This window comes from Lipotes vexillifer, unplaced genomic scaffold (genome assembly GCF_000442215.2).
Source record: "Lipotes vexillifer unplaced genomic scaffold, Lipotes_vexillifer_v1.1 scaffold73, whole genome shotgun sequence".
Taxonomy (NCBI): Eukaryota; Metazoa; Chordata; class Mammalia; order Artiodactyla; family Lipotidae; genus Lipotes; species Lipotes vexillifer.
In genome coordinates, this window is record NW_006772656.1 from 665,518 (window position 1) to 689,541 (window position 24,024).

A 24,024-nucleotide genomic window follows, 5' to 3' on the forward strand; every position below is an offset into this window, starting at 1 on the left:
AGGAATGCAATAACACAAACTTCTCTTCCTCCTCAGAGTTGATCTGGTTACCACCACTGCTGAGCATCCAATGGGCCAACAGCAGAGGCCACCATGAGTCCCCACAAGACGTCATTCCCTAGCTGGCCCCTCCTGTTATGTGGGGGGAAGTTGTTTATATGAGATCCCTTTTTTTTCACAGGGGTCACAATTATTTGTCCTCACTGGAATAGATCCTTATTTTAGATAGGATTTTGCCTTCTTTGCCTGCCTTGCTTCTACCAGCATGAAATCGTGGACTCATAGAATGCCTCATCTATTGCCATGGAATCGCACATTACATCATCTATAACCAAGAAACTGATTTTTCAGCAAAGGCAGTATGGCAATGGCATCATGCCCATGAGTTTTACTCTATGCCCCATCACCCAGAAGCAGAAGGCCTGATAGAAAGGTGAGGTCACAGGGTACTAGCTGAGCCAATACCCTGAGAGGTTAGGGCACTCACCCAGGATACAGTATATGCCTTAAGCCAGCAGCCAATATATGGTGTCATTTCTCTTATAGACAGAATACACCATCTAAGAACCAACGAGTGGAAGTGGGAATGACCTTCCTTCTATTACATATAATAACCCACCTACCAAAGTTTTGCATGCCATCCCTACGACCTTTAGATTGGTGAAATGGAAGGTTTGGGTGGGCAAGGGAGACATACTTCCACCAGTAAACACACAGGCATCTGCCAGTAAATTGGAAGCTAATATTGCTCTCCAACAGAAGAGAAGGTCACTCTACTGGCTGGTGACTGATCCTGATTACCAAGGGGAAAGTGGGTTCCTTCTACAAAATGCGCGTATGGATGACTATGTCTGGATCCCAGGAATCTGTCCAATAGCAACAGTCAATGAGAAACCATGGCAAACTAATAAAGATAGGTCCTCAGAAGGAATGAAGGTTTGGATCCCTCCCACCCGTTAAAAAAAGTCATGTCGGCCAAGATGCTCTGAGGGTGGAAGGGAAATATTGCAATGATTATCAAATAATACCTCTTGGCCAGTTACGGGAGCAAGGATTGTGGTATCTATATTTTATGATAAGGGTTTACTTTTTGCCGTTTCTCTTTACGTGAAACAGCACTTATGTGAAAATAACCAGTGATGGTGGTTAATATTACTGTTTTAGCTCCAAGTGAGACTTTGAATTGACATATTCCCAAATCATACAGAAACTGATAGAACCTTGTGCTTCCCCTGTTTTGTTCCAAATTATGTTCATCCAAATGAAAGAAAAGAATAAAGGGACTGTGCTGGTTGTTTTCCAACTGCCTCTCCAGATCCACTCTCTACCCTCCCCTGCCTGACTCTGCGCCCTGGGAGAATGACCTCTGAGGACTGTGGCACCTGTGCTCCTTTGCCGTCCAGCTGTCAAATGGTTCAGCCACCAGGAGGCATCAGGAGGAACCTAAAGGGTAGAAGGAGAGAGAGGTTGGGGTATTTCTTCCTCACTCCCTCCCTACCATACCACTGGCAGCAACTGTGTTCCTCTACCTGTGGTTAACCTCTCCTTTCAGGCAGCCCCTTTCATGACCATGCTCCTGCTGGATTCTGATAACACCTCCAACTCCCTCATACCTTCAGGCCTCACGGTGGTAACCCTTCCTGCTGTTGACAGTCCCAAGGGCTTTAACATCCCTTATTGGTTCTCTCAACCCTGCCCGTGTTTCTGTCTGTGGTCCTTTCATTAAACTCTTTTCTGTTAAACTTATTTACTCTTCAGGGCAAGAACTGAACTCATTACTCTTGAAATATTTGTTATTAAGGTATAAATAGCATTCAACAAAATGCACAGATTTTAAGTGTACAGTTTAGTGAGGTTTGAGAAGTGTATACACTCGGGTGACGGCCATCCTCATCAAGATACAGAATGTTCCCATTACATCGGAAGTGTGTTCCCACCTCCTCAAAGGCAACCGCGGTATTGTTTTCACCACAGATTAGTTCTGCCCCTTTGTGAACTTCATATAAAAATGGAATCATACAGGGACTTCCCTGGTGCTTCCACTGCAGGGGGAGCGGGTTCCATCCCTAGTCAGGGAAGTTCTGCATGCCACACGGTGTGGCAAAAAAGAGAGAGAGAGAGAAAGGAAATCATACAGTATGAACTCTTTTACTAAAGCTTCTTTCACTCATCATATTTTTGAGATTCATCCACGTTATTGAGTGCATCAGTATTTCCTTCCTCTTACTGATGAAGAGTATTCTATTGCATAAACATGACACCGTTTGTTTTTCTGTTCGTTGGTTGATGACATTTGGGTTGCTTCCAGTTTTTAATTATTGTGAATAAAGCTGCTATGAAATTTGGGTATAAATCTTTTTGTGCACATATGTTTTCATTTCTTTTGGATATACACCCAGGAGTGGAATTCTGTGTCTTCAAGGAGGTGTATTTTAACTTTATATGAAACAGCCAAACAGTTCTCTAAAGCAGTTGTACCAAATAAACCTTTAGAGCATGCTATCTCCCCAAATTAGGACAGGGCAGGACAGGTATGAATAAAGACAAACTTTAAAATTTCATTAGAATTTGGTAGTAATATCCAATTGACTATTCTAAAAGCGATAGTAGGCACAGCTCCTGAAGGAATCAATGGGTAGTTCCTGCAGGTGCCTTCTGCCCCCTCCCCTCCATTCTCAGCAATAACCAGGCTTTCAAAGGTCCCCTCCAGCCCAGACATGTGAATTCTCACTCCTCAGGTTACCAGCTAGCTGTTGCAAGATGAATAGTTAAGTAAATTAATTTACACTCACATGTGAATGATTGTCAGGCCTTTTAGGGAAGGGGAGTCTCGCCATTCCGTGTGTTTCACTCCTCAGAGTGGGGTTGGCAAGTTAGAGCTTTTTTCTTTTTCGTAAAAATGTTCTTCCTGTACAGGAGGACGCCAGCTGCAAAGTCAAGAGGCAGAGTACAGAGTTAGGCATCAGTTTTTTCAAGGTCCTCCCGGGGCGGGGGTGTGTGGGGTGGGTTGGCCTCTCAGACTGCATCACCCTCTCGCAGAGGGTCCCAAGGCAGGCGGGGGTTCCCTGCAGCGGGCTCTCCGCTCTCCCTGCCTCCACGCGCCCTTCCCCTCTGCCCCGGAGGCACCCAGGGAGCTCGCCGTTCGTTCGGCTCAGCCTCTTTTGGCACCGAGGCCCCCAGGTGCCCGGCACGAAGGCGGAGCCCGGCTACAGCCGCCTCCCCGGCGCCGAGTACTGGACCCCCTGGGATCTCGGGGCCCCAGCGCTGCGGATCTGGCATCTCCAGCCTCCCTGGCTCCCCGCGCTCCTCCCTGTCTGCGCGCCGGGCGCGAAGCCTGCGACGCGCGAACAGAGCACAGCACGCGGAGCCGAGTGGCGTGCGCGGCGCAGTGGCGCGGGCACCCCCGACTGCGGCGCAGCCAGAGCCCGCGCTCCAGCCACCCGCCCATGGACGCCCGGACCATGGCTGCCAAGGGACCCGGCTCCCGCACCTGGCTCTGGGCGGCGGCGCTGCTCCTGCTCGGCCTGCCAGGGCTCTCCGTGCGGGCGGAGGGTGAGTGTCTGGGGAGTGCCCGCGAGGCGGCGGGCCCGGGGTGGCGCGTGGGTTCTCGGTGGGGAAAGTGAAGCTCGCCGGGGCTGCCCCATCGGACGAGCCCGGAACACGACCAGCCTGGCAGGAAACAAGGAGCGCAGCTGTCCTGCGACCCCGCCTCCCTCTTGCAGCTCACCGAGTCCCCGCGCGCCCAAACGCCCCCACAGGGCCCCTGAACCACTCCTTAATGCACAAGAGAAAGCCTGTGCTTTGGTCCTGCAGGCCCGCCTCTAGCTTTCCAAGGTCTCCTTGAAATGAAATCACGTCTAGGGTGCCCTGGAACCTCCTCTGCCGAGACATAATTTCCCACGTCTATTAAATGTGCTCCGAATGGCAAGGCCAGTGATTACAAGACTCCCTTGGCGTTTTGGCTTGGTCCGGGAGGATCTGAAAGATGAGTGGAAATCAGCTAGGCAAAAGAGAGAGGAGAGGGTCTTGGGGAGAGGAAATAGCACGTGCAAAGGTCCTGTGAGTCACAGGGGAAATGGGATAAATGATAGAGTGGCTGGAGCGGAAAGTTCAAGGTGAGGCTCTCCTTCGACAAGAAGCTAGAAAGGGCTTCCCTGGTGGCGCAGTGGTTAAGAATCCGCCCGCCAAGGCAGGGGACACGGGTTCGAGCCCCGGTCCGTGAAGATCCCACATGTTGCAGAGCAACGAAGCCTTTGTGTCACAGCTACTGAGCCTGCGTTCTAGAGCCCGCAGGCCACAACTACTGAGCCCACGCGCCACAACTACTGAGCCCACGCGCCACAACTACTGAAGCCCGCATGCCTAGAGCCCAGTGCTCTGTGAGAAAGAGAATCCACCACAATGAGAAGCCCTCACACCACAACGAAAAGTAGCCCAGTAGCCCCCACTCTCAGCAACTAGAGAAAGCCCACGCACAGCAACAAAGACCCAACACAGCCAAATATAAATAAATGAAATAAATACATTTAAAATATAATAAAAATAAAAAAACATTTTTAAAAAGCTAGAGGAAATAGGTAAGGACCAGATTTTTGTGGGTTCTGAGAACTGACCCATCTTTTTGTTTGTTTTTTCAACCTGAATTCAGCTTTCAATACTTCCCTAAACTTAGCAGGATCACAGCCTTAGATCAGTTCAGTTTCAAAAAGCTAATTCAGCTGTGTTTTGATTTTGGAACAAAACCCCGTTGCCTTGGTGCAGAAGGATCTAAAAGAAGAAGCTAGCATGTTCTCACATCCATGAGGGGTTACTAGTAGATCCAAGCTTGGGACAAATTAGATTGATGAAGGAGAAAAACCCTCAGCTGATTTAGGATGCTTTGTATATTTTAAAATGTCATCGCTATTTAGCAAACAATATTGGGTGCAGAGAGAAGATTTGACAAAAAGAAGCATGGTGGTTAGGGAAAGGAGAAAGCAAGGGAAAAACCTCCAGATAGTATCTTAGAATTTTGGGTTCTCTTCATCCTAAGTGCCAGCTTGTAGAACTCTTTGCTCCTAATTAAGGATGACTGTCTTATTTCTCCATATGCTCAGAGAGAGAGTTAGAGGCGAAAACACTGTTAACTTTAAAGGCTCCTAGTGATCACTGTTAATTTTTAATTGAGATAAAATTCATGCAAAATTTACCATTTTAAAATGCATGATCCAACTGTTTTTAGTACAGTCATCAACCATCACCACTCTCTCACTTCTGAAAATTTTCATCACCCAAAAAGAAATCCCATACCTAGTAGCAGCCAATCCACTGTTAATTCTTTTTTTTTAAATTCACTTATTTATTTATTTTTTGGCTGCATTGGGTCTTCGTTGCTGTGCGAGGGCTTCCTCTAGTTGAGGCTAGCAGGGGCTACTTCGTCATTGAGGTGCACAGGCTTCTCATTGCAGTGGCTTCTCTTTGTCGCGGAGCACTGGGCTCTAGGCGCACGGGCTTCAGTAGTTGTGGCACTCAGGCTCAGTAGTTGTGGCTCGTTGTGGCTCACAGGCTCAGTAGTTGTGGCTCACGGGCTTAGTTGCTCCACAGCATGTGGGATCTTCCCGGACCAGGGCTCAAACCCGTGTCCCCTACATTGGCAGGCAGATTCTTAACCACTGCACCACCAGGGAAGTCCCTGTTAATTCTTTACTGCAGTACTTTTTGGCCTGACATTGAGTCATGAAAATTAAGCTGATTTTAAAGAATGCAAGTAGAATAAATTGGAGCTAGTATTAACCTTTGAACAATGTATACTATTGTACCAATTTTAATTCCTTTTAAAGAAATATCTCTGCAACCCATGAGGCTTTAGAGTTTCACCCCACTATAACTGCTTAAGTGGAATGCCAGATGGATATGGATCAATATTTTGTGCCTATCTGGCTTGATGTGGGTCATAGACAAATTAAGACAGAAATATCATTGGATACGGAGAAAGTAACGACAGCACCAGGCATATTTTCTTGTTAACACTTGCCATAAATGCCTCCGTTTCTCCCTTCTCCTTCTTTCCTTCTCCCTTCTTCCGCAATGGAGAACTACAGGTAAATCTGCTTTCAAGAAACTCCATTTGCTGAGCTCCAACTTTTATAATAGAGCCATTGAAGAATTAGAACCTATTTATGAAAGGATTCTTTTCTTTACTAAATATATGCTTAACTACCACTTTTCACATTTAGGTATTTATGTTCTACAGTGATGGAAGGAGGAAGAAGAAATGTGCAGCTAAACTGATGTGTTAAGACATTTGAAGAGAGAGAATTTGGAGTTATTAAAAATTCCATAGACTTATTCAAAAATAAGTCAAACTCAAATGAAAAACATTTAGTTTTACATTGGACTAATTAGATGTGTATCTTATACATAAAAGAGACCTGCTACTGTAATTTTAAAACACTTTTGAAACAGAAAAATCTTCACATTAACTGAATGCAAATTAACTGTGTTTGGGTAAAGACTGCAGGAAAAGATTCATTAATTCAACAGATAATTTGAGTGTCTACCATATACTAGGTACTGTCCTTGCTGTTGAGGATAGAGTAGTGAGGAGAAACAGGTCCTTGCTATCAGGGAGCTTAAAATCCAATGGGGGAGAGAGTCATTAAGCAAATAATTATATGAATGAAATGTGAACACGCGATTTTGATAAGTGATAAGATTAAAGGACGGAGGTATTATGAGGGCATATATATTAGGAGATTTTTGACTTGGCGTAGGAGGATCTGAAAGATAAGTAAGAATAAACTAGGCAAAGGGGGGAAGAAAGAGGATCTGGATAGAGAATAACATGTACAGAGAAACTATGAGTGGCAGAGAAAGTGGGACATGTGTTAAGAAACAGAGTGATTGGAGCCCAGAGTCCAAGGTAGAAATATTTTGAGATGATGCTGGGGAAACTGATATGGGACCAAGTTTTGTTTTAATCCAAAAAAGAGAGACTGATCAGGTTTGCATTTTGAGAAGCTCACCCTGAGAGTAGGAAGAATGGATGGCACCAGGGCAAGATTGGATGTGGAGAGACCATGTAGGGTGCTATTTCACTTGTGCAGGTGAGAGAGGGTGGGGATGGAGAGGAGGATGGGATGAATGGAAAGGGTCTGGACTGAAGAGAAAAATGTGAGTCATCCATGTCAAGATGGCCTTTGAAACCATGTGTGTAAATGGAATCCTAGGGAAAAGTTTTACAATGAGAAGAGATGACCTACTTAATTTCTGCACAGGTTTTTGTCACTTAAGTAAAAATGTTTTACTGCAACCTTGCTGAACTGTTCTAGTAGTTTTTTTAGTGGATTTCTTAGGATTTTCTACATGCAAGATCACGTCATTTGCAAATATAGTTTTACTTCTTTCCAATCTGGACGGCTTTTATTTCATCTTCTTGCCTAATTGCCTTGGAGAGAACTGCCAGTACAGTGTTGAACAGAAGTGGCAAGAGCAGACATCCTTGATCTTAGGGGAAGGTATTCAGTCTTTCACCACCAAGTGTGATGTTAGCTATGGGATTTTTGTAGATGCTCTTTATCAGGTTGAAGATATTCCCCTCCCTTCTTAGTTTGTTGAATGTTTTTTTTATCATGAAAGGGTACTGAATTTTGTCAAGTGCCTTTCTGCATCTATTGAGATGATCATGTAGTTTTTGTCCTTTATCCTATTGATAAGTTGTATTATATTAATTGATTTGGGGATATAAACCAACCTTGTATTCCTGGGATAGATCCCACTTGGTCATGGTATATAATTTTTTTTTTATGCTGCTGGATTTAGTTTGCTAGTATTTTTGTTGAGGACTTTTGTGTCTATATTTATAAGAGATAATGGCCTGTAGTTTTCTTTTCTTGTGGTGTCTTTTGTCTGGTTTTGGCATTAGGGCAATGGTGGCCTCATAGAAAAAGCTGGGAGGTGTTGTTCCCTCCTGTTCTACTTTTCAGATGAGTTTTAGAGAATTGTTATCAAGTTCGTTTTAGCTATTTGGTAGAATTCATCAGTGAAGCCATCTGAACACGTGCTTTTCTTTGTGGGTAATTTCAAGTTACTAATTCAATCTCTTGTTAAACGTCTATTCAGATTTTCTATTTCTTCTTGAGTCAATTTCAGTAGTTTGTGTCTTTTTAGGAATTTTTCCGTTTCATACAAGTTACCTAATTTTTGGCATACAGTTATTTGGGGGTCTTGGGGGGAGATTTTTGGCCATGCCGTGCGGCATGTGGGATCCTATTCCCCAACCAGGGATGGAACCTGCGTCCCCTGCACTGGAAGCACGGAGTCCCAACCACTGTACTGCCAGGGAAGTCTGGCATACAGTTGCTTATAGTAGTCCTTTATAATCTTTGTATTTCCATAAGGTTGGAGTAGTAACTGCCCTCTCATTCCTATTTTAGTAATTCAAGTCTTCTTTTTTTTTCTTGGTCATTTTAGCTAAACGTTTGTCAATTCTGTTGACCTTCCCAAAAACCAACTTTTGGTTTTACTGATTTTTATTGTCTTTCCTCCTCCATTTCATTAATTTTTGCTTTAATTCTTATTATTTCCTTCTTCTGCTTGCTTTGGGTTTAGTTTGCTCTCCTTTTCCAGTGTTTTCCAACAGGTTAGGATTTTTTTTTTTTACATTTTTATTGGAGTATAATTGCTTTACAATGGTGTGTTAGTTTCTGCTTTATAACAAAGTGAATCAGTTAAACATATACGTATATCCCCATATCTCTTCCCTCTTGCATCTCCCTCCCTCTCAACCTCCCTATCCCACCCTTCTAGCTGGTCACAAAGCACCGAGCTGATCTCCCTGTGCTATGCGACTGCTTCCCACTAGCTATCTATTTTACATTTGGTAGTGTATACACTATATATACACTACCACTCTCTCACTTTGTCCCAGCTTACCCTTCCCCCTCCCCGTGTCCTCAAGTCCATTCTCTAGTAGGTCTGCATCTTTATTCCCGTCTTGCCCCTAGCCTCTTCATGACCTTTTTTTTTTTTTAGATTCCATATATATGTGTTAGCATACGGTATTTGTTTTTCTCTTTCTGACTTACTTCACTCTGTATGACAGACTCTAGGTCCATCCACCTCACTACAAATAAATCAGTTTCGTTTCTTTTTATGGCTGAGTAATATTCCATTGTATATATGTGCCACATCTTCTTTATCGATTCATTGTTGATAGACACTTAGGTTGCTTCCATGTCCTGGCTATTGTAAATACAGCTGCAGTGAACATTGTGGTACATGACTTTTTTTGAATTATGGTTTTCTCAGAGTATATACCCAGTAGTGGGATTGCTGGGTCATATGGTAGTTCTATTTTTAGTTTTTTAAGGAGCCTCCATACTGTTCTCCATAGTGGCTATATCAATTTACATTCCCACCAACAGTGTATGAGGGTTCCCTTTTCTCCACACCCTCTCCAGCATTTATTGTTTCTAGATTTTTTGATGATGGCCATTCTGACTGGTGTGATAGGATTTTTGAGATAATTTTTCTTATTTTAATGTGGGCATTTATAGTTATAAATTCCCCTCTATGCAGTGTATTAACTGCATCCCATAAGGTTTAGCATGTTTTGCCTTCATTCATCTCAAAATATTTTCTAATTTTGTGATTTCTCCTTGTCTCATCAGTTATTTAGAAGTACTTGGTTTCATTTCTATTTCTTTATGAATTTCCCAATTTATTTATGTTATTAATTTCTAATTCTACCCCATAGTAATTAGAGAAAATACTTTGTACAATTATAATCCTTTTAAATTTATTATGGCTTATTTTATTGCCTAGCATATGGTCTACCCTGAAGAATGTTCCACGCGCACTTGAGAAGAATGTGTATTCTGCTGCTGTTGGGTGCCATTTTATACAATCAATGTTCACTTTTATTTAACTGTGTATTGATTTTTTTCCCCCTTTCCATTCCATCTTGCCTCTCAAATAATTTTCTTTCTGCCTGACATACTTCTTTTACTATTTCCTACAAGGAGGATCTGGTGGTGGCAAACCACCTTGATTTTGGCTTATCTGAAAAAATACATTTGTTTCATCTTTGTTCTTTGAAATATATTTTCAGTGAGTATAGAATCCTAAATTTGCAGCTATTTTTTGCTAGTAATTGTATTCTTGCTTCCATTGCTCTTGTTTTAGAAGAGAGCAGTCAAATTGCTGCTACTTTGAAAGTACTCTCTCCCTTCTCTCTATCTGCTTTGATAATATTTTCTTTGTCTTTACCATTTTGCAGCATCACTGGTATATATATACTTATAGATATTTTCCATATTGGGATTTGTTGTTGAACTTATTCAATCCATGTATTGGAATATTTATCAGTTCTATAAAATTCACAGGCATTTTGTCTTCAAATATCACTTCCACCTCATTTTTTTCTCTCCTCTCTGGGAATTCTGATTAAAGTATATGTTAATCCTTATTCTTGGGACTTCCCTGGTGGTGCAGTGGTTAAGAATCCACCTGCCAATGCAGGGGACACGGGTTTGAGCCCTGGTCTGGGAAGATCCCACATGCTGCAGAGCAGCTAAGCCCATGCGTCACACTACTGAGCCTGTGCTCTACAGCCCACAAGCCTCAACTGCTGAGCCCACGTGCCACAACTACTGAAACCCGTGCGCCTAGAGCCCGTGCTCCACAACAAGAGAAGCTACTGCAATGAGAAGTCCATGCACTGCAAAAAAGAGTAGCCCCCGCTCGCCACAACTAGAGAAAGCCCACACGCAGCAACAAAGACCCAATGTGGCCAAAAATTAATTAATTTTTTAAAAATCCTTATTCTTTCCTTCATGTCTCTTTATTATCTTAATATTTTCCATCTTTTCTTGTTTCTTTACTACATTTTGGATGATGTCTTCTGATTTCTTTTTTTTTAATATTTATTTATTTGGTTGCACTGGGTCTTAGTTGAGGCAAGTGGGCTCCTTAGTTGCAGCAGGTGGGCTCCTTAGTTGTGGCACATAGGCTCCTTAGTTGCAGCTCACAAGTTGCGGCACATGGGCTCCTTAGTTGCAGCACTCGGGCTCCTTAGTTGTGGCAAGTGAACTCTTAGCTGCGGCATGCATGTGGGATCTAGTTCCCTGACCAGTGATCGAACCTGGGCCCCATGGAGCCTTAACCACTGTACCACCAGGGAAGTCCCCTTCTGCTTTCTTTTTCAAGGTTAAGTTCTTTGTTTAAATGTGTCTGATATTCAGCCAAAAACATTTATTGCATTTTAAATTTATCATTGTATTTTTAATTTCTAGAAGTCCTATTTTGTGCTTTTCTCAGATCAGCTAAGCACTTTTTATCATTTCCTATTCTTTGCAGATATTTTCAAACTTGTCTTTTACTTCTTTAAATATAGTAATCATGACTGTTCTATAATCTGTGCCTCTTAATACCAGTATTGGACTTATTTTTAGGTCAGTTTCTGCTACATGTGGTATCTGTTGCTTCTCACTCATGGTGCCTTGTTTCCTTGCACACTTCGTTTTTTACTTCGGTGGTCATAGCCTTTGAATAAGTATTTGTATGGGATTTCCTGAAGCATAAAATGAAGGGTTTTTTTTTTCTCCAGAGAGGAGTTAGTTACAATTTTTCCTACCAGGTGTCTGGATAAATGTCAGTCTCAGGCCACTTTAAGATAAATCCATGGCTTGAAGTGTCTTAGACATAAATTTTTGTTAGAACTACAATTCCAAATCAGGATTAGCACTTGGCCTCATCCAACAGTTCTTGAGAATGAGGGAAGGGGATATTTTTTATCCTTGTTCACTCTTATCTTGAGACTATATATGTATACCGTATCTTCTTTATCCATTCATCTGTTGATGGACACTGAGGATGTTTCCATGTCTTGGCAATTGTAAATAATGCTGCTAAACATCTTTTTAATAGGAAGATTTGAAGGACTTATCCAGATAAACATGCCAGAACAGGCAGTTAAATTTTTTTTTAAGTTAAGAGGTAAAAATAGATTAAAACACCAGTGTAACTGTCATCACAGTCCAGGGACGAATGCAGTGAGGTAGTTGCTGCACTTGGATCTTCAGGCAAGTGGGAAACTACAGTTCTGATGGGCATCTGCCAGAGGGTGAGTTTGCTGAGACTAAATTCCCGTGGATCCTAGAGTCAGCCTGTGTCCATGCTTGTCCTCACACAGGGAAGCTCTTTGTGCTGGAGTCTCAGAATGGCTCTCAGGGCCTGGAACTAGAGGCCGCTCGGCTTTCCTGCAAGAGCAGAGGCGCTCACCTGGTGTCTGCAGACGAGCTGCGGAAGGTGGTGCAGGACTGTGCCTTCTCCCTGTGCACCACGGGCTGGCTGGCGGACGGCAGCCTGGGGTAAGTCAGGCCAACTGGGGGCTCTCCTGCCAACTTACCCCACCTTGCCATCAGGGCTGATACGGGGCTCAATAGAGGTGCCAGGATAGACAGAGGGCAATGGGCTGTGGCTTCCAGTATATTCTTGTTTTGAGTTAAATATAAAAACAAAATGTTAGGGCTTCCCTGGTGGCGCAGTGGTTGAGAGTCCGCCTGCTGATGCAGCGGACACGGGTTTGTGCCCCGGTCTGGGAAGATCCCACATGCCGCGGAGCGGCTGGGCCCGTGAGCCATGGCCGCTGAGCCTGCGCGTCCGGAGCCTGTGCTCCGCAATGGGAGAGGCCACAACAGTGAGAGGCCCGCGTACCACACACACACAAAAATGTTAAACAAAATATAAAAACAAAAATGTTAATAAAAACATTTTTCTGGAGTTCTGTCACAGTTTTTTTCCTCTTTGTTATTCTGAATTTCCTTTTAAGTTACAAAAGAAAAAAATGATTGTAAAAATTTCAAATAATACAGATATATATAAAGTGCAACGTGAGTTTCTCTCTTCTTCCCCACCTCAGAGGTAATGACTCTTAACTATTTGATATATATTCTTTATCTCTTTTTCTCTGTGGATATTCATCTGCATCCATGGGAAGAGGAAGATGGTATGGAGGTTTTAAAATATAACCACGAGGGGGCTTCCCCGGTGGCTTCCCCGGTGGCGCAGTGGTTGAGAATCTGCCTGCCAATGCAGGGGACATGGGTTTGATCCCTGGTCCGGGAAGATCCCACATGCCGTGGAGCAACTAGCCCCGTGAGCCACAATTACTGAGCCTGTGCGTCTGGAGCCTGTGCTCCGCAACAAGAGAGGCCGCGATAGTGAGAGGCCCGCGCACCGCGATGAGGAGTGGCCCCCACTTGCCGCAACTAGAGAAAGCCCTCGCACAGAAACGAAGAGCCATACACAGCCATAAATAAATAAATAAAATTTAAAAATAAAAAATAAAAATAAATAAATAAAATAAAATATAACCACGAGGGACTTCCCTGGTGGTCCAGTGGTTAAGACTCTGTGCTTCCACTGCAGGGGACACGGGTTCGATCCCTGGTCAGGGAACTAAGATTCCACATGCCCTGTGGCACGGCCAAATAAATAAAAGTTGAGAGTCATCAGATCAATTTAAAAAAATGATAAATTTAAATAAATTTTTAAAAATAAAATAAAATGTGGCCACAAATTCTTTCACATTGCTCCCATTAAGAAGTGGGGTTTATGTCCTCTCCCTGTGAATCAGGGACAGCATAGTACTGCCTCGACCAGCAGAATACAGCAGGAGTGATACTGTGTGACTTCTGAGGGTAGGTTGGAAAAACCCATGGTCAGATTTCCGGGGACACTTACTTTTGAGATGCTATCTATGAAGTCCTAGGAAGCCCAGGCCACATGGAAATGCCTTATATATGTACTCTCACCAATAGCCCCAACTGATGTCCCAGCCAATAGCCAGCATTAACTACCAGAAATGTGAGTGCAGATGCCTCCAGGTGATTCTAGCCCCCAGCTATTGAGTTAGGCAGCCTGTGAGTCTTTCCAGCTCAGCCTTAGACATTATAGAGCAGAGACAAGCCTTTCCCATTGTGCCCTATCTGAATTCCTGACCCATGGAATCCTTGTGGAGAAGTAATTCTGTGGCCAGCTAGGAGAAAACATCCCATTAGTGCTGTTAACTACTCCACTAGTCATAAACAGAGAAGGCAGGAGCCATTCCACGTTTTCCTTCATGCCACAGGAATGTGAAAGAACAAATGGGCTCCAAAAACTACTTTGCTTGATAATGACCCTGAAGGTGTCTGGCTGGGAGATGGCCATAGAAAACACATGCAATCATGTTGATTCACATCTCCAAAGGTGCCACATGTAAAGCAGCAATTGAATAAAGAGAACAAATGAGGTTACTTCCAAAGCTTTTCAGTGAATCTGGAATTGTAGCTCTCCCTGCTTTATATTTCACATCCAAGTTCCTAAATAGACAAAATATGTCCCACGTATGCATGTTTCCATAACGTAGTCAAGTGTGGATATTTTTCATAACTCTGTCACTATCATTATATCAGATAACCAGGGTATTGTAAAGATTCTAAAGAGCCAGCTTGGAGCCAGGCTTAGGTCTCCCAGGCATTACAAATTGAAACTGAGTCATTGGAAAGGTTTGTCCTCTCTGGGTTTCCTGTAAGGTGTTAAGACATGTTAGTGGATCTCTAACTTGCTTAGATGCTATTTTGTTGTTGTTGTTGGCCACGCCGCATAGCTTATGGGATCTCAGTTCCCTGACCAGGGATGGAACCCCAGCCCTCAGTAGTAAGAGCGTGGAGTCCTAACCACTGAACCACCAGGGAATTCCCTTAGATGCTATTTCTTTAAAGTAAACACACTTACTTGATATATATACTACATGACATATTAAAAGTTTTCCATGTTAATGTTTCTGGAACCAAGAAGTATCTGACCATTAGTATGGACATTTCACTGTGCATCTTTCCTGCACAGCCATCTCCCCTCCCCACCAAAAACTAATTATTAAATGCATGGCGCATCTTACAATTGATGGCATAGTAGCTACATAGATCTGATCTGTATCTCCATGAATTTATATTCAGTATATACATATATCTAGAAGATGGAGATCTAGAATGGTGAATCTAGAATCTGGGGCTATTTGTCTTCTGGGAGCTTTTACAGATTTCATAAAGCGTGTCTGAAAAGCTGAGAAGCGACTTATATAGCCTCATAGGACTAGGAGAACAGAGATTTGAATTCAGGTTTTATGTATGTGGGGACCAAGGGAATCCTTTTGCTTAGGGTTGGAACATTGAAGGGCTGTACCCTAGGAGTCACAGTAAACTGGAACAAGTACACAGGCCCTCAAAGGAGCTGCAGCATAGCGTCGAATCCTCTGAAGCCATGAGTTTGGATTGAGATGATACTAGAGTTCCAGTGTTCCAGATAGGTAGCAGAACTGATTTTAAAAATCTTCTCTGGAGGAAAATAATATTATCCTAGACAATTTATTTCCACAAACTATTTTAGCAAATATAGGATTTGTCAAGCAAAATAAAATAACCAGTCACGTGAGGAGACAAGGCAACAAGATAAAAATAGCCAATAGAAACTCTAGATATTAACACTGGTAGATGCAAACTTTAAAAGAACTCTTCAAAATGTTCAAAGATACAAAAGACAAAAAGGAGAATTTTGGCAGAAGACTGAAAAGTATAAAAATAACCAAATGAAAACTCTAGAAATGAAAAATACAGTAGCTGAAATTAAGAACTTAATGGATGGATTTTAAGCTGATTTTAAGCTGATTTTAAGAGTCAAAGAGAAAATTAATGAACTGGAAGGTATTTCAGAGGAAGATGTCCAGAATAGAGAACAGAAGAAAAAAGGATGAAAATACAGAAGAAAGAGTACAAGGCAAAGATGCATGTAACTGGAATTCCAAAAGGAGAAGAGAAAGAAGATGAAGCAAAAGCAATATGAGACTTAGCTACAACTGTGGAAAAACATCCACGCACAGATTCAAGAAGCCCTACAAAGCCCGAGTAGGATACATAAAATAATTTCACGACTTGGAACAACATGGTAAAACTGGTAAAAATCAAATATGAAGAAAAACTATTAAAAGTAATAATAAGAAAAAGAAAGAGTACCTTCAAAGGAGCAACAATAAACTGACAGTGAAAGCCCCAAGACCACTGAATGAGGCCCTCAAAGTGCTGAAAGGAAATTACTGCCAACCTAGAATTCTATACCCAGCGAAAATATCTTCCAAGAATAAAGGTAAAATAAAGAATTTTCAGACAGACAAAAGGTGAGAGAATTCATCATACATGAGCTGCACTAAAAAAAAAAAACCAACACTGAAGGGTGCTCTTCAGGCAGGAGGAAAATAATTGCAGGTGGATGGCTGGAGATGCCAAAAGGGATGAGTGGAAAAAGTAAATATGGGGGTGAACTGGAATTATGTACAGATGGTCCCTGACTTAAGGTGGTTCAACTTACAATTTTTTTTAACTTTATGACGGTGCAAAAACATTATGCATTCAACAGAAACTGTTCTTCAAATTGTGAATTTTGATCTCTTCCCAGGCTAGTGATATACTGCCTGATACTCTCTCATGATGCTAGGCAGTGAAGTAGGCTGCAGCCCCCAGTCAGCCATGTGATCATGAGAGTAAACAACTAATACACTTATAACCATTCTGTACCAAGACAACCATTCTGCTTTTTCACTTTCAGTACAGCATTCAATAAATTACATGAGATATTCAATGCTTTATTGTAAAATAGACTTTGTGTTAGATTATTTTACCCAGCTGTAGGCTAAAGTAAGTGTTTTGAGCACATTTAAGGTAGGCTAGGCTAAGCTCTCATGTTCAGTAGGTTTTGTGTGTTACATGCATTTTTGACTTACCATATTTTCAACTTACAATGAGCTTTTGGAGCTATAACCCCGCTGTAAGTCGAGGAAGATCTATAATTATATAAAGCAGTAACAGTAATACTAAACACTAAAAAATGGTATATCAGTCAGGAAGTGTTTTAAGTATGTTAATACATAGTATTTTAAATTGTGTTGTTGGGAAAGAGAGTAAAAGTAACATTAGGGCTTCCCTGGTGGCGCAGTGGTTGAGAGTCCGCCTGCCGATGCAGGGGACACGGCGGGGTTGTGGCCTGGTCCGGGAAGATCCCACATGCCGTGGAGCGGCTGGGCCCGTGAGCCATGGCCGCTGAGCCTGCGCGTCCGGGTTCGTGCCCCGGTCCGGGAAGATCCCACATGCCGTGGAGCGGCTGGGCCCGTGAGCCATGGCCGCTGAGCCTGCGCGTCGGGAGCCTGTGCTCCACAACAGGAGAGGCCACAGCAGTGAGAGGCCTGCGTACCGCAAAAAAAAAAAAAAGTAACATTAAATTTTAATAAGTCAAGGAAGAGTGTTATAACCTCTGTGGTAACCACTAAAAGAATAGAAAAAGAACATATAACTTCCAAACCACTACAGAAGAAAAACAGATTGCCAAAAAGGAATTCAAACAATCAAAATACGGGAAAGAAAAGAGAGGAAGAAAGGAAGAAGAATGGGCAGAACTAATAGAAATATGGCAGATTTAAATTCAAAGAGATCTGTTATTAAATTAAGCAGATGTGATGCTCTAATTAGAAAACAAGGACCATCAGGGGTTTTTTTAAAGTTCTACTATTTGCTGTTTATAAAAGATATCCTTAAATAAATCATGGGGCAAAAATAAATTATAATGGAAATTCACATATATGTAGAAATGAATGATATTAAAATATAACATACTCAAACTCATGGGATGCCACTAGTGCTATACCTGGAGGAAAATGTAAAGCATTAAATGCTTGTGTTAGAAAAGCAAAGAGGCTGAAGGTTCATGAACCAATGATCCATCTTAAGAAATCCGAAAATAACAGCAAAACAAACCCCCCCAAAAGAAGAGAACTAATAAAGAGAAGAGAATTTTATGAAGTAAAAACCAAGCATATACTAAAAGAGATCAACAATGTATTGCCCCTGAATCTTGAATTGATATATGTGACCTCAACTCAAGCACCACCTATAACTTCCTGCTTTTAGACTTCTGTGGAGAGTACTGATACTTCATCATATTGATACTTTCAGCCAAAACTCCTGACTCAGGAAAGTCTCTGCTGATTCAGAGCTGACAGCAGAAAAGAATTCTTTCCCAGTTTTGGTTAGTTCTCCTAACCCAGTGTCTTCTTTGTCTGTTTTAGGACAACCATGTGTAGCAAGGGGAGTGGTGAACAGCAAATCATGAGAGCTGTTGATGTGCGAATTGAAAGCAACCCAGTTCCTGGTGGCACATACAATGCCCTGTGTATTAAGGATGAAGGTCAGTGCCAGAGCCTTTGTAAAGGTTTCAGAGGGTGTGCTCGTGGGGGTTGACCTCTTAGGTTGTGTTCTCTAGAAACTGACCTTAAGATGAGGATTCACTGAACATCATGAAACAGGAAGACTTCCAAAGAAAAGCCAACACGGCAGTGGGGAAGTGGACAGGGAAAGGAAGGGGGAAGGCAATGGTGCAGCACTAAGCAAAGTCCACAGTGGCTGTGAGGTGGGGGGGGTAACTTTGGCTCAATCCTGCAGGGAATCTCTGGAGACAGTGACCACAGGTCACCACGGTTTCCTGATCAGGGGTGAGAGAACAGGGGTATTGATACCACTGAACTTGTCAGTCATTGTTTAAGGGCTGCTTCAGGGAGATATAAATTCCCAGACTCTTTTGGTTTTCAGTGTGCTCAGACAAAGAATTACGATAGCTGAGTCATCCTCCAACAAAGATGCACAGATACTCACCCAGAGCCCCTGTGCATGGAAATGGTAAAGGGATCTAGGAAATATGGGCAGACCCCTGACAGCATGTGCTGCAGCTGCTGATACCACTTACCCTTTGGTCTGTCTTCATGGTGGAAATTTTTCTAAAAAGAAAAAAAAATCCTTTTTTCCCAAAAGGAAATTTATAGGATTTAGGAAACTGCTCCTAAAAAGAAAAATACAACTTCCTTCTGGGAAATCAGCTGAGTGGTGAGGAGAAAACCATAAAGGAGTCTCCAGGGCAGCGTTTCATGCACACTGGAAAAAGTACACCTTCATTATCAGAAATATATGCTGCTGAAAGGGAATGTCCGTGAAAATGGGGAGAAAGCGAGCTGCTTACTCATCAGTCATAGAAATCAGCACAGGTACTGCCAGGCTGCACACTGGTCTCATCTGGGAAGTTTTAAGAACTACTGATACCTGGGTGCCAGCCCTAGAGATTCAGATATAAATGTTCTGGACATTGGGCTTTTTTAAAGCTGCCCAGGGACTATAACATGTAGCCCAGTTTGAGAATTAGTTCTCTGATGCAGAGTTTCCCAAAGCTCTCTGATGATGAGAAATACCAGATGAACTTATTAGAAATGCAAACCCTCAGGCTGCATCCCAGAGGCACCAAATCCCAATCTCCAGGGAAGAGGTCAGAGGAGTTGGTAAATCAAAGAGCCACGGTGAACTCTACAGCCCTGGCTAGTGCTTGTTAGATGTTTATTGGCGGCAGGCTTCTCTGCTGCCATGGCATCTCCCTCCAGGAAGGGTTCTACGTTTGCTGATTGCAGTCAAGCAAGATGTGGCCATGGAAAGCCCTGGGGAGAACAACATCCATGGTTTGTTTTTTTAAAAAACCACATAAGTAAATGAAAACAATCCTTTGAATCTCAAACATAGGCAAAGGTTCAGATCCCTGAGGGAGACAGGACAGAGCCAGAGGAAAACCAGCATGACCTTCTTTCTTTAGTGATCTCAAATGGATACGTGGGGCTTCTGAGTCTGATCTCTCTCCTCTCATGAACAAGAGGTAGCAGCTAGCTTTTGCTGTGTAACATGCCACCCTCAAATGTAGTGGCTTAAAACAACTGTTTGTTTAGTTCACTATTTTGGGGGGAGAGCAAAAATTTGTGTTTTTCTTCTGGCCTCAGCTGGGCTCATTCACGAGTCCGCAGTCAGCTGCTGGGTAGGGGCCTTGCTTCTGGGCGTTGGCTGGATGTTCACTGGGGTGATGGGTGGGGGGCAGGCACTGAGCCATGTGTTCCTCATCATACAACAGGAGATCCTGGGCTTTCCACCTCACAGGCTTCAAACAGGTTGTTTTGTATGCAAGTGTGTGCCCCTTTGCCCACAACTGTAGTGCATGAAGCCAGAGGTTGGAAACATCTGTTCACATCCTATAGGGCACCAAGTTTAAAACCATGACAGTGACTCCAAAACTGAGTTATTGCCAAACCAATAAGATGTGCCTCCTGATATACTGCACTCAGAGGAGCACAGCTTCAATTCAGTAGTATTCCTGCCAAAAATGTGCAACCTGAATCTAATCATGAGGAAGCTTTAGCCAAACTCAAGTTGAGAAACATCATACAAAATGACTGGCCTATACTCTTTTAAAAATGTCAAGGAGGGCTTCCCTGGTGGTGCAGTGGTAAGAATCCGCTTGCCAGTGCAGGGGACAAAGGTTTGAGCCCTGGTCCGGGAAGATCCCACATGCCATGAAGCAACTAAGCCCGCGTGCCACAACTACTGAGCCTGCACTCTAGAGCCCGCGAGCCACAACTACTGAAGCCCGTGCGCCTAGAGTCCATGCTCCGCAACAAGAGAAGCCACCGCAATGAGAAGCCTGCATACCATAAGGAAGAATAGCCCCCACTCACCGCAACTAGAGAAAGCCTAAACGCAGCAACAAAGACCCAATGCAGTCAAAAATAAATTAAATTAAAAAAAGAAAAGAAAAATGTCAAGGATAAGAAAGAGAAAGAGGGAATTCCCTGGCTGTCCAATGGTTAGGACTCCGCAATTCCACTGCAGGGGGCGCAGGTTTGATCCCTGGTTGGGGAAATAAGATCCTGTAAGCCTCGTGGTGCAGCAAAAAAAAAAAAAAAAAAAAAAAAAAAAAAAAAGACAAAGAAAGGCAAGGCAACTGTTTTGGATTAAACTAGATTAAAAAGACTTGACAACTAAATGTAATTTGTGATCCTAGATTGTATTTTGGACCAGAAGAAAACAGCTATAATTGATGAAATCTGAATATGGATTTGAATTAGGTAATAGTATTGTATCAATGCTTAAATTCCCTGATTTTGGTAACTACTGCAGTTATATAAGACAATATCCTTGTTCTTGGAAATATATACCAAGGTTCTTAGGGACAAAGTGACATCATATCTAAAACTCATTCTCAAGTGGTTCAAAAAGGAATTACAGGGACTTCCCTGGTGGTCCAGTGGTTAAGAATCCACCTTCTAATGCAGGGGACATGGGTTTGATCCCTGGTTGGGGAACTAAGATCCCACATGCCGCGAGACAACTAAGCCCACACGCCGCAGCTAGAGAAGCCCGTGTGCCGCAATGAAGAGCCTGTGTGTTGCAATGAAGCAAAGACCCAGAGCAGACAAAATTGAAAAAAAAAAAAAAGAATTACAGATATAGATACACATATATACATATTCATATATGTATACATACACATATATGTGTTTATGTATGATATATATTTTCTCTCTCTCTCTCTCTCTCTATATATATATATATACACATCTATATCTATCTAGAGAGAGAAAATGATAAAGCAAATGGGGCAAAATGAAAACACATTAGTAAATCTGGATAAAGGGTTTATGGGAGTTCCTTATTTTTTTAATTTTTCTGTAACTTTGAAATTATATGAAAATGAAAATTTCCCCCCAAATGATCTACATACTCCTCCCAAAACAACAATAACAACAACAGGAAAGCACAAAACAAAGCAAAAACAAAAACAAAAAAATGAAGCAAATTCATGATGCCTATCAGCTTATGTAAGGACTGATGCCATTTTAGCAAGTGAGCCCTGTGTGGGTGTCTTTGAGTCAAAGCGCTCAAAGAGCCCCGCATCCAGGGCAATTTGCCTGAGCCTAGCTTGCCCCCCTCCCCTCCCCTCCAGGTCAACACGGAGAGGCCTGCGTGGGGAAAACTGGAGTCTTGGTCCAACAGGGCCTGACTTGTGAGGAGGCTTCCAGATGGGTGACGAAGAGGCTCAGGAATGCATGCTGAAGCGGGATTAGGGTCAGAGGGCTGCTCTCTCTCGGACTTTCCAGAAAAGCAGGATGGATTCCCCATGATCCCTCAGAGAGAGCCCTGTCCCTGTTCCTCTGCCTTTCCTTCTTTAGAAAGAGCATGTAAATGGCTCCCAAATGGCTCTTCACTTTTCCTCAGGGGAGCCTTGTAGACAGTCAACAAGGGATTATCACAGTAAGTGAAGTAAGTCAGACAGAGAAAGACAAATACCATATGATATCACTTATATGTGGAATCTAAGATATGATATAAATGAACTAATTTACAAAATAAAAACAGACTCACAGACTTAGGAAACAAACTTATGGTTACCAAACGGGAAGGGGGGTGGGGGAGGGGTAAATTAGAGATTATTAGCATATACAAACTACCATATATAAAATAGCAGATAAAAACTACTACATATAGGGATTTCCCTGGTGGCCCAATGGTTAAGAATCTGCCTTCCAATCTGCCTTCCAATCGAACTCGGGTTCGATCCCTGGTCGGGGAACTAAGACCCCCACATGCCTTGGGGCAACTAAGCCCGCACGCTGCACCTACTGAGCCCGCGTACTCTGGAGCCCACACGCCACGACTAGAGAGAAGCCCATGCGCCACAATGAAAGATCCTGCATGCCGCAACTAAGGCCCAACACAGCCAAATAAATAAATAAATATTTTTTAAAAACCTACTACATATAAAGTAGATAAACAACAAGGTCCTACTGTATATGTGCGTGTGTGTGTGTGTGTACGTGAATCACTTTGCTGTACACCAGAAACTAACATAACACTGTAAAGCAGCTATACTTCACCAAGGGAAATCTGTGTGCCAAAGGAAGGTTAAGAAGCCAAGAAGAGGCTCCGGGGGAGTGCACGTGAGGTCTGCCTCAGCAGACACCCAGGTGCAGTATCACCTCTAAAGGTTGCCTTTTTCCTGATGATGCTTCATTGCACCTAGCCCTGGGCTGCTGCTTCTCTTTGGCAAGACAGGAAGAATGAAGGGTGCTAACTCCAAAAAAGGCAGACATGTGCCTCATAAAGAGCCCAGAAGGAAAACAGCCTGTGGAATGTTCAGGCAGCTGCCTCCTGTGTTTCTTTTTTGAAATAAAGTTCATCATGAATGTAGACGTTTCTCTGTTTCCTTTCAGTATTTTTGTTTCACTGACAGTGAATTTCCAGCCCTGTGGTGACCTCACTTTAATAAGTGAAATTATTTTTAACCAACTGGATGCTGATGAAATGAGCTGCCTCCACTTGGGTTCTCTGGCTCTGCTTCTCTTGGCAGCTTGTCTGTGGAGTCAACAGAGTGGGGTCTGGAGGCTTCAGGTCTCCTCTCACCTTCTCCCTGTAGCACCCAAGGTTCACTAAGGGTGTGCTTCTGTGTCTCCCCCTCTAAGCCAGGGCTGGCCTGGCTGCTCTCCCTGCCAGCCCACCTCACCTTCTTAGAACTGTATTTCACCTCCCCTGCATACGTTACTCCTACCTGTATCTCCCTTAAAAATAGAAATGGAATGATTCCCTTCCTTTATGTCTTCAAGAAGAGAGCTGAGGGACTTCCCTGGTGGTCCAGTGGTTAAGACTCCACACTCCCACTGCAGGGAGCACAGGTTCGATCCCTGGTCAGGGAACTATGATCCCCCAAGCTGCAGTGTGGCCAAAAATTAAAAGAGAACTGAATGCTCACCTCTCAGGTGAGCAGGAATTTTTGAGAGTAGCCACCTCCCAGATCTGCTTGAGGAGGCGCTGTGCCTCAAGATCATCTTTGGGGAAATTCCAGCAATGATGGGAGACTGGAACCAATGAACTGCAATGCTTTGAGCAGCTGATAGAACTTATCCAGTTCAGGGTCTCCTGAGGGAGTGTGGAAGAGTCTGCACTCATTACCATTGACCTGGCACTGGCCAATTTTTCATTTATTTGTCCAGGGTAATGCAAAGCAGGGCTCAGACTTGTGGGTGCTTCAGATAGATAGATAGATAGAGAGAGAGAGAGAGAGAGAGAGAGAGAGAGAGAGAGAGAGAGAGAGAGG

General features: G+C 43.0%; 1 protein-coding gene across 1 annotated transcript in view; it reads left to right on the top strand.

The window, feature by feature from the left end:
• The window catches only part of SUSD5 (sushi domain containing 5), a 42,486-nt gene that overhangs the window by 279 nt on the left and 18,183 nt on the right, over nucleotides 1–24,024 (top strand). The window contains 7 exon segments of the mRNA XM_007447698.1: nucleotides 1,553–1,630; nucleotides 2,917–2,947; nucleotides 3,040–3,129; nucleotides 3,132–3,448; nucleotides 3,450–3,552; nucleotides 12,173–12,350; nucleotides 18,137–18,255. Coding sequence (XP_007447760.1) covers nucleotides 1,553–1,630; nucleotides 2,917–2,947; nucleotides 3,040–3,129; nucleotides 3,132–3,448; nucleotides 3,450–3,552; nucleotides 12,173–12,350; nucleotides 18,137–18,255 — 916 coding nt within the window.